General features: G+C 42.9%; 1 protein-coding gene across 2 annotated transcripts in view; it reads left to right on the top strand.

Annotated features, from left to right (window-relative positions):
- KCND3 (potassium voltage-gated channel subfamily D member 3) overlaps nucleotides 1-14,243 on the top strand; it is a 109,368-nt gene that overhangs the window by 85,685 nt on the left and 9,440 nt on the right. For both annotated transcript variants that reach the window (XM_062013658.1, XM_062013657.1), the window contains exon 3: nucleotides 13,049-13,150. In XM_062013658.1, the coding sequence (XP_061869642.1) occupies nucleotides 13,049-13,150 (102 nt within the window). The remainder of the gene's footprint in view (nucleotides 1-13,048; nucleotides 13,151-14,243) is intronic.

Raw genomic sequence — 14,243 nt, 5'->3', positions numbered from 1 at the left:
AAGGAAAGGTACCACCACCTTTGATGCCAGTGTGATTGATTGCAGCTTTTATGAGGTTGCTGTATTGACACTCTCAGTGTATAATTTCCCCACATTTGAATTTCTAATTCCCTTGATATTGGATGAATTTCTGGTCTAAGAAAGTTTTCTCAAGTCAGAAGTGTGAGTAATTTTCACATGATCATCACTGCATGAAAACTAAAGAGAACGAAAGAAACAGAAGCACGTTGATGACAGTCTCCCTGGAGCCGGGCAGGACGTGCACAGGGATGTTGAGAACCTGCTTTGATTGCATACTCGTCCCAGCATCATCCTCCATTGAACTGAATCCCTTCTTCAGGAATAAGAAAGCTTTAGTAATAGTTAAAACTCTGTCTCCATATCTAATTAAAGATACAAAGACATTTGCATGGCTTGTTCAAGAAGGTTGGAAAAAGCTCTCTGTGTTCTCTCAGTCCTCAAATACAAAGAGCCCATCGGTGGCAGCTCTTAAGCAGTTTAGAGGATACAGCTTTGCACAAATAACACAGACATCTTCCTTAAGTTTCTAGTGTGCCAAGCAAATGATTTTTCTCCTGTTATTGAAGAGTAAACAATACATAGGGGATATATTAGTAGAAATACTTTAGAAGTAGTTATATCTAGTTGAAGAATCGTAACTATCAGAGTGTTTAAGTAGGTTTCAAGATCAAGCTGTAGATCTTATTTATTTTATATGAACTCAAACTGAATTTTTCCAATGAGAAATAATAAAGATAAAAGTCAAATTGGCTGGATGCAACACTGACAGATTTGAAGGTTGAAGTGTGAGTAAACCTGGGTTCTGCTGGAGGTTTCTGAGGGGCTGAGCTCCAGAAAATAGGCAAATGCAGCACAACCCCAATGTCCCTCACTCTTGACTCCATCAATGGTTTAAGAAGCCACAGGTCAAATAGGACGAGGTACTTAAATAATATGAACAAAACACTGTGAGGTGACTGTTACTCATCACCATCTGTTCAACTAACTGAGGAGAAATGTCCCCTAAAGAGAAAAAAGCCCCACCCAAAACCAAACTACCAGTGATTTAATCACCTTGAAGATAAATTATTCTTTGCCAAACCTGCACTACAAGAGAATTAATTACAAGGATGTATGACAATCTTAATTTATTGTGCTGTGTCATCAAATGTTGTCCTCTGGCATGCAGCAAGGACCAGGTCAATCTGACTGGAAGATGAATTGATCATTTCTGACAAGGTTCATTTTGGTAAAGTTGGGGTTTTTTTTCCCCAAGACTTACTCTTTTTTTTCATTTTGACTGATGTGCTAAGAATAGACCTTCCTGACTTTGAAATGATGCTGTTCTTTAGCAAATGTCACAGCCTTTGGTTTTAAAAGAGAATTTGACACTTAAAAGGCTTGACAATAGAATGACTTTGTAATTCAGATCTGGAGTATCTCGCTGTGTTCAGTTTGCAGCAGGGATGCAATGTGACCGAGACAAGTATCTGGTGTTGGTTTGAGGACTACACCTCCCACTTTTCAACCCTAGAAAGAGAAAGCAGAGGCAGCTATTAACAGCTACTGAAATGCTGCTCCTTTAGCAGCAGTAGATGAAGTAAACCAGTTCATTGTTTAGAAGTTAAAGACTAAGTGAATACAGCCCTAAGCCAGAAAGTTATTCCCAACAGAGCGAGGCAACAGAGAAAGCCAGAGAGATTGCCAGATAATACAGTAGTGAAAAGAATAGATGTAGCCTTTGAGCTTAGTGCAGCAAAGATCCCAGAAGTGCAGATTACCTTCCTAAGGTTTAGAGGAATGTTGTAGACCTGTAGACTCAGAGACTGACCAAAAATCTTGCAAGAATGAGCTGGATAGGTGAGCCAGTGCCTCACAAAGCCTCTGTCTAGCTCCCCCTACATTTGCTCAGCAGAGGAGGGAGAAATGCTCAGATGCTGTGAAAAAAATAAACCCCACAACTGTTTAAAGTGCATTTATTGTCTAATAGTTGGATTTGCTAAAAGAGCCAAGGTACTGAGATGGCTGATAATCTGAGAGGGATTAGGCTGGGTTTAGTGGTGCATTTCACAGGGCTAAACTGAAACTGGCATCTACAAATACAAAACTTCAGCAATCACAGAGCTTGGTTTCAGGTCTGCAGTGAATATGCTTTTGAGGACTACAGCTTTAGTCTGTTCAATTCATTCCATTTATTATCTGGTGGCCTTTGACTCTGTGAGAACAAGCAATGTACTGCAAAATCCTTGAAACAGATTTCTCATTCCATCCTCTAGGCTATAAGTTTCCAGGAACAAACCAGACACTCAGATTTAGGCAAGGAAAAGACTACACAGAACAAAATCATTTTGCAGAGCCACTCTCACATAAGACCATAATGTACATCTGAAAACTGCAACACAGGCTATCAAAAAGGAAATGCTATAAATCAGGTGAGGTAGAGAAGTGGACACATTGCCTGGTAGATGAACTAAAGTATTCAATCATAGAGTCAATATCAGAAGGGAAAAAAAAGGAATGATGGGGCAAGGAAGAAGCTGAATCTCTTCAGATGGAAGTCAATGAGAGGATGTAGATGGGGGAAGGTTATTCCTGACAGTGAGAGCTATTCGTGAGATGGTTGCACACAGGCAGCTATGACTCTGCAGACTGATGAAGAGGTAACTATGGAGATGCTTGAAAGGGGCTTAAGTCAAAAGGAAGATGTTTGTGTCCTTACTCTTCCTTTCTCATTGCTCCCTAAGAGGCACGTTAGAAACAGCCTGTTCCAGACCCAGCCGTCATTCCCAGAGGCGCTGGAAACAGGATTGAAGGGGGAAGATGGTGATGAAGAGAATGCTTAATACTAGATATATGTCATCACTGTACCCATGAGAAAGATGGCCCACACACCTGTCAATAATGAGGCCACTGGAACAATTGATTTGTTACAGAGCAGGGGAGTCAGCTTTGAAATGAGGTTTTCAGCTGACACCCTAAATTTTGGAGGTGGGTTTAGTGAACTTCAGAGCATGGAACAGAATGGCCAGAAAAAGCATCTTGAGCAAAGCTGTGAGCTGTCTAAGGAGAGCTCAGCAACAGAACATGACTCAGTTCCCAGCAGGGGATGGGGTTGGGAACTTAAGGAGCGAGAGAAACATTAAGGTTAAAACAGGAGCTGGCTGACATTTAGAAAGCAAGGGTTTTTTTCAACCACAACGAATCTGTGGAATATGTTTTTGTTGATATTGATATTTAACAGTTTTCAACAGGGGAAAAAGAAGCTTTTTTTGATTACTTTTTTAAAAAAGAGGTTTCATTCACCTGGGGCAGGTGCCTCTTGCTCTTCCTCCTCTTTCCTGTTTGTCACATCCCCTCATGCAGTTCACAGGAAAAAGAATCAAACAAATAAACCAACCAGGAATATTTCCTCTTTCATAGCATCCACAAAAGCAAAATGTCTTCATTTTCCATCAGTTCAGCTAGTTCAAATTCCCTGGCTCTCAAATTGCACAAGACAAGCAGGGATCTTCTCTGAAAGGAGGGATTGAGATCGGTGAGCTAGAGCTCATAGGTTCAGCTTCCACAGCAAGCTCATACATCTAAATATTAAGCCTGTTGTCAACTGTGGTCCAATGCCCAGATGAAATAATTGCCACACATATCCAGAAGTCACTCTACATTTGTTTCATGCCTCAAGGCTCTTTCACATCATGCCTCAGTCATAACCAGATAACAACCTGCAGCACGTAAGAACCCAACTAGTTCATCCTTGGGGGCTCTCCTTGGTCACCTCAGGAAGAGTGTGTCCCCTTTTCCCACTTGTTGAAGCCAGGTTGCATGTGGCAGCCTCTGTCCAGATGGCTCATTATGTAGCACAGTTGGTAGGATTTGTAGTGGCTGATGTAGCCCACTTTATCCCAGATGTCTACATAAATGCAAGCTGAAATTGCCCTGTCAAGGAGACCTGCATGCAAAACACTCAGCCAAAAAATGCTGGGAAGCCCTATCCTAGTTTGGAACTGGATTCTAGTGATCAGATTCTTTGCTGTTAACTAGTTATTTCACCATCTTGCCTAAGTGATGCAGAATTGAGTGGGCTGGGTGTAGTTTCACTCCCAGGCTACATACTGAATTCAGCTCCAACACCCCGCACCAACTGCAATATATGGTTATGTCTAAATTAATGGATATGGAGATATCCACTGGGTGAGGAGGAAACATAACTGAAAGTGTGTGTAAATGATAGTAAAGCCTATTGTGGTTACTAATTTGTACCATGGCAGTGATAAGCAGATGAAGAACAACATTTGCTGCTGACACATGTGGTGCTGGGATGGAAATACAGGTCTTTCAATCCTCTCAGCGCATATATCAGATAGATGGGAACACTCTGCAGTCTCCCAGCACATCTCACGAGGGCCACTGCAGAACTTCCCTGTTTACACACTGCCAGATGTCTTATACAGCCCAACTTGAGAAGTCCTAGAATCTCATTACTCCACTCCTCCCACTCCACCCAGCAGCAGTGGACTGCAAAGTCTGACTCAGAACAAGCCTTTGCTGTTTGAAGGTCCCATTAAACAGCATCTGCTGGTATCGCATCAGGCTCCAAACCAGCGTGAGGCAGGCCCTCTCCAGGCATGAGCAGGAGCCTGCCATCCTCTTTTGTCTCCCCACTACAGCCAGTCTCACTGTTTTGACAAACTGTTGCTGCAGCAGCATCGCCCTTCCACACATCTCTCTCCGTGACTCAGGTTTTCTCATGCATAAAACTCAGATAAATCCACTTCTTCTTCTGGCTCAGTGGATTCTTGCATAGTTCATGTTCATGTACAAGGTCACACAGTGAAAGTATCTTATGGTAATGGTATTCATATCCAGGATGTTTAATTTATCTATCTGAGCTTTTGCACTAGCAATTCTTGCTGACTCACCAAACAAGGCAGCAGAAACCACTGCATGTGCCTTCCTGACCAGTTACGGTTAGCAGGCAAGAGCAACAGCAAATGCTGGCAGAGAATGGTTCATGATCAGGCAAGGGAATCCAGACCATGCATAAAACTTACAGATGATTTAAAAAATATATATATCTGTATGGGGAAATCACAATCTGCCTGTGAGTGTCGTGCAGGAAGAAAAAGCAGTTCAATCCACCAGACAAATTGCTCCACGGGAAATAGTTTCTCATTTTTCCTCTTTGTCACAGTACAGCAGAACACTTCTGTTTACAATGCAGACCACTGCCTGACAGTAATTCCAGCCACCTGCTCTCCATGTAAGTGCAGCCATTTAGGCAGGACTCAGCATTAACTCTCAACAAATACAATAATAAAGAGCAATTCTACACATTGTCCACGAGCTCCGGTACCCAGGCGCCAGTGCGTTTCTGTCTTCATATGAAGCATCAGCTTTGTTAGCAACTGAGTCAGGACAATTAGGAGCCATTCTAGTGGAAAGTGCAGTGATGCTGGAATGCACAAAGCACGAGGGGCCACAAGGACTCAGCAGCTCTCTGCCCACAGAGCGAATGCACTGCAGTGCCCAGGCCAGCTTGCCAGGCAGGCTTCTCCCTCCACATCTGCCACAGACGCAGCCATCGTGTTGTGGCTGGCAGCAGAAGGATGGGAGCTGAGACACACATCTTCTAAGAGTCTTCACTTATCAAACAGGAACATGGGATGGCTTCATGATGCATTTTTTTCCCCAGCAGCCTAACGCAAGTGATTTGTCCCCGGAGACCTCAGAAGCAAGAGGAGCCATGAGCAGCAGCTTCACTAAGAAAGCTAATCACACTGCACAGGAACTTTATTGCCATTTGGTGGCTTCAGAGCAATTTTCATTTGCCAGCAAGCAACACTTCTCAATTAATGCTGAAAGCTGGTGGCACAGAGAAGTGGGACTGGAGCACATCTCCTGACCCTACCCTGCCTGCAGCAGCAGCATTGCCCACACTAACACCACCCCATTCCCCCTCCCTGCTGCGGGTCAGTACCTACCCCATGTGCTCTCACTGCCAGTGAGCAGGCAGAACGGCCCCACTGTCATCTCTTCCCCTTGGGCCTCATTTCACATGGGAGAATGAAAGACACACGCTTTACAACTTTGCTTACTTGAGTTTCATACAGAAGTTTTGTGGTTCCTGTTTTCAGTGTAGTTCCCCTCGTTTTCACTGCTTTCCTGGGGAAGGTGTGAGCAGCACTGTATGAAGCAATTACCATCATCTGCTGTAGCTAACCACAGGCCTCCACACCATTAATTAGTGTTCATATATCTGGTCTAGTAAGTTAGCATATGACACTAGATCAAATTCTGTTAATTTCTCCATCCCCTGAATACTTTATTGCTATTAATTAGGGGTGTGATCTCTGTGAAAGACGTTATAAAAGTGAGATTTGGAAACACAAACAGACAAATCAGAGGCAGACAGATGCTCAGCACGCTTTGCTTTCAGTGAAACAGAACCTTGTTTTAGAATAATGGAGAACAGCAACCTCTCTATGAATGATGCAGAAAAACATGAGCTACTTTTCTTTAAAAGATGTTTACTAAGTAATATGTTTCTAGACACGTTCTGACATCTTAATTCACACTCCATAATACCTCACTTCTAACTCTTAACAAACCACACCAGATTCCCACCACAATTGGTAGGGCACCTCTTTGACCACGCATCCCTGCAGCAATTTTGACCCAAGCTATAAAAATCTATTACAGCACTAAGAAGACAAAAAAAAAAGTATATGTAGGAGTTTCTTTTATTACTATTTCAAGAGGCAAGCTTCAGAAGTGAAGAGAGTTAGCTTTGTCAGTCAGCTGGACTAGGAGCGTGGGAACCTCAGCATAGGGGAAGCTTTGAATTTCAGCCAAGATGCAGCAACTCTGTACAACATATTTCCATCAAGGAGAAACTATCCAGAAGGTCAGTTCTTACAGAGATCAAGGTCTGACTGTAACCCTCATTGGGTGGATGGATAGACAGGTAACTACAAAAAATGGTATTAGAAATAAGTAGGGCATCTACAGAGGATAAAAATACGAAATGGCCTCTTAAAAAGCTCACACCAAGCAAAGGGATAAAGTGAGAATTGTCAAACTCTACAAAAAGTGAAATCCATTCTATTATTTCCTGTAGAATGAAGCAAAAACCAGAAAGGAAATGGTCTATGGAAAAAGCAAATGTCAATACAATGACAACTGAGTAAAATTGGCAACAAACACACGCAGGCTGGAAATCAGAATACATTTTCTAAATAGCAAAACGGAGCTCTAAAATAAATGCCCAGTAGGAGTAAAAGCTTCATTAAGTTTAAGCCAGAGCTTGTTCAGTTCAAGATGAAAATGTACAAAAGGAAGCTGGCAATAGGAGGGGACCTGTCCCAGTGCTCCAAGGGCTTCCTGACCATCCTGCATTTCCCTCTGCAAGCTTTGCATACTATGACACTTTTTCCCCCAGGTTCTGTGTTTAATCAGCCAGGATATCTGTGACTAGTAGAGAAGTCGAGATCCATTAAACTCCATATTCTGTGCATTGTTCTATAAATAGATTGAACATCATGTTCTTCAGTGTTGGAAAAGATTAAACGATATAGTGCATTTGAAATGATGTTCTGTTGCTTTAATGGTGCCAAGGGTAAGGTAGGATTAAAAGGAGAGCCACAGAGGAGGGGACGGGAATCTTTCATCTCTGGAAAGTAATGAAGAGGCCCAAAATAAGATCAAGGTCTGACTGTAAGTGGTTCTATCAAATTATATAGGAATATAATGAGTTCTACACTATCTAATTTCCATGTGCAGCTCTACAACATCCCCCCCAACACAAAAATGACAGCAGGTTTAAACTTGGCCAAAAGCTGTTTAATGTAAAGACTTGAGAGGAAGGAAAGTCCAAATGTGCACACTTTTCTTGGGAAAAACAGTTAAAATGACAGAAAAATGATCTGCAGAAAGTAACTTTTCTACCACGGCTGTAACTCCGCTGCCTATTACGAGAGCCAGATGGAACCATGGCTAGCAGAATAACAACTCATACTTATTATATGGGCCATTTGCTTTTTAAACAGCCATTATTTCAGCATTCAAACACGTGTAATAACCCTGAGTCCTAATTTGGCAGTCCAGCCTGCTTCCAGGCCTTGTTAAAGATGGCATATCAGCTTCCCAGAGCAGTAAGTAGGACAGATGATCAGTGTTGCCTTATTATACCAAGGAAAGCACTCCACAGACAGTAAATTCATTTACTATCTTGTCCACTCTATTATTTTTGAATGGTTTTGTTAAATTAAGAATTTTCCATTTTCTGCTTGGCAAGGTTAAACTGTCACAAAGGGCTGGGGGCTAAGCTGGGTTCCACCAGATGAAGGTTTCATCCGTTCTCCGTTCCCTCTCTGAGTTACATATGTACAACGAGTTCCCCCTCAGAAGTACAAACTTTGCTGAATTGCTTTCTGAATTTTAAGCTAAAGTTAGTCAAAGGTACCACAGATGAGATAATTTTAGGAAGGTGAGAAAGTTATTCCAATAAAATACTGTTGTTAAGTCTGCAGAAGCTCCTGTTTAACTGTACAATCTGCTTGTTATCTTCTCCTAAAATCAACCATGTTCTTTCCATCTAGAATTTAAGTCCAGACCCAAAGTAGCAACAGATGCAGACAAATGCAAGAAACTCCAGCACCTGCTGAAGGGCTGTGGTATCTCACTTTGGAAATAAAAATCAGATGAAAAGTATTCTATTGATCACCTTTGAGAATTGCTTCATTTCAGTCTTAAAAGACCAGTGGTGTACACCCACTGCACCACTGGGCTCATCTCTCGAGCATGAGGAAAGGCTGAGAGAGCTGGGACTTTGCCCTAAAGAAGAGAAGGCTCAGAGGGATCTTACTAATGTATATGAATGCCTGAAGGGAGGGTGAGAAGAGGACAGAGCCAGGCTTTTTTAAGTGGTCCCCAGTGACAGGATCAGAGGTGATGATCTCAAACTGAAACACAGGTCTGAACATCAGGAAACATTCTTTCAGTATTAGGGTGACCAAGCATTGGCACAGGTGGCCCAGTAAGGTTGGTTCCACCCTTGGAAATATTCAAAAGCCACCTGGATGGAGTCTTGGCCAATTGGGTCAAGATGGTCCTGCTTGAGCAGGCTGGTTGGACCAGATGCCCTACCAGATGACCTCCAAACATCCCTTCCAACCTCATCCATTCTGTGAAGGATAATGTTATAACACCTGTAGCCCAAAGAGGGAGCAGGAGTGGACACAAGACGTAGTACTTGACGTACTTGAACTCCAGTCCTCTGCTTGCTCAAGCACAGAAGATCTGTAAAGCTGAAGATGTCTGGCAAATACAAAACTGTGTCATCAGTTGGAACCTAATAGTTTATTATACCACATAAATCAAGAGTGAACATTATCTCCATAAGAACTAGATGAAAATCATTAATAAATAATAATTAGCTGTTTCCTGGGCCTGCCATCTGGTAAGCATTTTTCCCAGCCAGCAACTCCTGCTCCTGTGCTTCTCCAAAGCAACTAAAAGATAAAGACAGGCAACTCTCTCTTTTGTCAATCCCTTTGGGAAATGTATATACCCAGAATGCTAACAGCCACTTGCATCATCCTCCCCACTGTATCTCAGCACTCCACATATACAGGGCTTCACTGCTCTTCCTGCTTATTCTGAGTCTCCAGTTTCTTAAAAAGCAGCAAGCCAGAAGTTACTGAGACCTGCCTCCCATCCTGCTCTCAGAAACACGTGGGCTCCAAGACAACCAAATTAATCATTCTAACCTGTAAGTGGTTGTCATTAGTATTATTATTTTCATCATACAAATTATCTTCCAGATTAGGTCATATGCATTTTGAGATCCTGTGGTTTCCTAGCAACTCCTTTTACCACTCTACATGCAGACACAGTGTGCCGTTTTCTTTTCCTTTTTTAGACTCTCTGTGCAGGGGTTATATTCAGTAACAGTGATCTCAGACCTGGCCCAAATGACCTTTAGTCTGCCACATCCATGGGACAAGATGCAGAAGACAGCAATCCCCACACTATGCAAAGGACATTTGCAGCAGTTGGCAAGAAAAACATGGTCCTCCACTCATCTGCCTTCTGTCCTGCAGATCACTTGAGCTGTGCAAGGATGACAAACAAATATCTGCACGAGTTAAAAACTGGCAGAACTTGGAAGACCTCGTCAGCCGCATTCTCTAGCTTTCTCACAGCAAAATATGTGATAGTATTAGGATGGTTCCCTGCAAAATGTCTGCTTCAAAGCTTGCATGGGGTGCCTCAAGATCAAAGCTTTTGCCTCTGTAATTTCCTCCTCACCTGCTCTGCCAAAGCTGCTGGCCAGCCAGGTCCAGGCTGATGCACTCCAACAGATAACACAAAACTGCTCTGAAACAGTCATCTCTTCCCTGCTTCTGAACTGTAACCGAGGTCTTACGCTGCTGCCAGGTGCCCTTCATGTCCTCAATTCACTCTGCTCAGTCATACAAACCAGTGTCAGACCTCTGCTGCAGATGCCAGAGGGATTGTCACTGTCAGGCATGATCAAAGCGCTGCATCCCGCATGAACATACGACACAGACCTAAACATCACACAGAGTTTGTGTCACTTGACAGACATCCTTTCCAAATCATGCACATCTACACACAGACTTTCACATAAAAACACGAACTGTGGTTTAGGGTTGTTTCTAGTCCAATGTGTGAAACTGTCTGGAGGGCCAAACCAATTTTAGGCACCAATTTTAATTAACTTCTCTAGCTGAGTTAATCAAGATATCTACCAAATTTAATCATGATGGGGGCTCAGTTAGGCAATGTGACTATCCCAGACAATCTTTTTTGTAAGGAGAATGGGATTAACTTCTGTCCTGCCCCATTGACATTTTCTAAAATAACAATGTCTGTTCTAAACTACAAAAGCTATGGGGCTTAATTACTGAGATAGCTAGTGGCCCTGTTTCAAAGAAGAAAAGAGAACAGACCTCAGAAATGAACCGTCTTGAGTCCACGTGGAATACAGCTATTAATATTTGATCCCTTGCTAGCCTGGAGGCAAAGGGAATAATGTTCATTACAAGAGCCTAAGACTGAATCCACTTTAACAAGCGACTGAACCGAAGATGAGGATGAAACCTCTCCTGCTGTAGGTGAGGTAAGTCGAGTGACTGGCATTTCCTTCAGCAAAGGAGCTGCTATTTTGTCAGGCACTGAAAGAAGTGGAAGTCTTCTCTGGTTGCCATCAGAGCCTCACTGTGAAGACTGTCACTGGATCCAACATCCAGCCCTGATTACTGAAAAGATAAGACCAAAAGAAAAGAAAGGAACAGAGACAAAGGCAGATACTTGCAGCCAGAAGAATCATTTAATGGAAATTTAATAACAGGAACAGAGACAATACCACGTTAACAGGGAAATGGGCCTTTGGCCCCTTATCCCTTGCTCTTCCCCTCTAACTCATTTTCAACAGTAGTAGTCTCAGTGGGTTTTTTTCCAGATTACAGTCTCAGGCCAGCCTTTTGGGCCTAGAGGAACCCAGAACTTTGGGAAAGTCTTGGGACAAACTGAAGTTCCAATTTCATTTTCCTGTGATATCCCCAGTCTACATCTTGCAAACACAACTCATGCCCCTTTCACAGGGTACCAGATAGTGCTGCAAGATTCCCCAGCCACAGTACAGAGCAGGTTTCATCAGAGATTTCACTCTCATACACTGTCCTGGAGTCTTAACATTAAAATGGGACAATGAAATCTAGGTAAAGCATAGAAAAGAAAGTAAATGTGGGATGTCCCCATTCTGGAGTGTCAAAACAAGACCTATTTTTCAGACTGGTCATAGTCTGTGTCACCCAATTAAAGCTGCAAACTAGTATCCTGTACATGTCTTTGCCTGAGAAATTGTCTGCTTGAGCAGAAGCTCTTAAGGTTAAACAAATCCTTCAAATATTGAGGGCCAGAGTCACTCAAGCATGTACAGTAATAGAACTCCTGGAATTATTACACTCTCCGAACCCATTGCAGATATTTGCCTCTTGGCTTTACTCTTCCTACAGTGTATACCCATTAGCACCTCTAATTAGAAAGGAAAATCATGAGTTCCATGTTATTTAAAAGATTATGCAGCATTTTAAACTACAGCACAATGTAATTATTTTTTAATAGCCACAGCTATTTCATGTATTTACTTTTAATGGTGTTTGAGTCATAAATTAACAGTAGAAAAGAAAAAGGCAAATCAGCATTTGACAGAGAACAGGCAACAATTGAAAAGAAAACTGAAATGTTTAAAATCTGTGTGATCAAAAAGAGAGAGGGTCTTACTAGTTTGTCTTGTTTGCTTGATTCTGGATTGCTTTTTATCACCTAACTTGGCCCCTGGAGGTCAAGAAGGTCAGAGATAAACAAAAATGAGAAGAGGCGAATGTGTTGTTGCAGAGTGACTTCTGTCAGCTTGTCAAGAGATGCATATTTTTGGACAGTCTTACAGTATCAGATACCAAAGTTAAGAATCTAAGACTGTCACTGCAGAGGACAGTCCACCAGGACAGTCGCTGAGGACCGGGTGCTAGCTGCAGTACAAGCAGAGCAAAGGACAACACAGATGTCTGAGAGCACAGAGCTGAAAGAGAGAAGTGAGCCATGCAAGGAACACAGGGACAGAGCATGTGCACACTGCTACATCATTCAGGGTCATACAGTCATCCTGCACGTCCAAGACAAACAAGCATCTCTATTTACTGTACATCTCAACCCCAAAAATTACTATTACCTTTCAAAAGCAAGAAGCAAATCTGCAGTACCCCATTTCTTATCTCTGGAAAAGCTATTAACACTCTAGGACAGATTATGTTCTCCAGATATATGTACCATCTGACTGCTGCAGACAGACCTGTGCTAGCTGTTCTCAACAGCACCTTGTCCTGTCTGTGAACCCCTCGTATTTCATCCCCAGGCATTTTCAGGTAGAGTGAGAATCTGAAATCCTCTCTCCTGGTATTTCCAAGTAAGGGCTGATCACCCAGTGTGCTAAGTTCTAATTTCAGCTTGTTTGCCTTCTTCACAGAAAGCCCGGCTTGCGAGGATCCGTGTGGCCAAAACAGGCAGCTCCAACGCCTACCTGCACAGCAAGCGCAACGGGCTCCTGAACGAAGCCCTGGAGCTGACGGTAAGTGCAGAGACAGCATCTCCTTCAACTGACTATGAGACGTTCCCTAGCCCCACTCCTCTCCCCAGGATCCTTCCCCTTTCTCTCTCTGTTGCCACCCAATTGCTCATTACCCAGTGGGGCAGCCTCACACACCAATGGTGTTATGTGACAATTGGGCTCTGACAGCCGTACACGCAGTGTGGAGGGACAGCTGGAATCCAGCTGCAAGACTAGATGGGAGGAAAAAGCTTCCTTGGGCTCCTCCTTGAGCTAGGGAAGGGATGGCCAGGTTCACTGTTCCCTCAAAACCCTCTATGTGATGGAACTGTTAGAGTTGTACTGATTTATACAGCCCAGGGTCTGCTAGTACTACAAATACCCATTCTCTCCCAACATATACTTAGTTATTTTTAAGAGCCTCTCTCTAACATGAACCATCTGACCATGCCCAATAGTACACAAATATATTCCCTACACCTGTTTCAGGCAGTTTGGTGGTAGCTTTATTTTTAACAGAAAGGCCTCTGGAGGCTAATGGAAACTGTTCATGAGAAGAAAAGTTGTAAGTGCATCAGGAGGTTATTACATTGAGCCTGATCAACACCAGAGCAGGTATTAGCACATTTCATGGATTTCATTTTAAATAAATCACCCTTCCATGCACGTGGGGAGCAAAGGGAAAGATGAAGAAAGCTAATGGAGCCACCAGAGCCACCCAGCACTTGCTCATGCATCCTTACTTGGGCTCTAATCCTTCAGATGTATGCTATTTTCCCTGACACACAACGCTTGCATTTGTAAAATCAAAGTTGAAAAACCTTTTCAGCTCACAGTGAATGCTGCTCAGTGGGACCTGAGCTGACTCCTACCCAAGTTCAGTGGGTACAGCACACAGAGGGAAATCGTGCAGCACCGTATTTTGCACGTGGGATGCTACCAGCACAGGCCAAGATAGAAGAGTCTGGCCCTTTACAAATGGAGTAGTTTTTAAACTGACTCTACATGAAGTACAGATTTGGAAGGTAGGATGCCCAGATCAGTTTCTGTTCTCCCCTCCAAAACAAGTCTGATCCTTCTGACTACACATCTAACGTCTCCTGCTCTGCAAATG

This window comes from Colius striatus, chromosome 22 (genome assembly GCF_028858725.1).
Source record: "Colius striatus isolate bColStr4 chromosome 22, bColStr4.1.hap1, whole genome shotgun sequence".
Taxonomy (NCBI): domain Eukaryota; kingdom Metazoa; phylum Chordata; class Aves; order Coliiformes; family Coliidae; genus Colius; species Colius striatus.
Note: the sequence above shows the minus strand (reverse complement) of the source record. Positions and strands in the feature narration are given on the sequence as shown.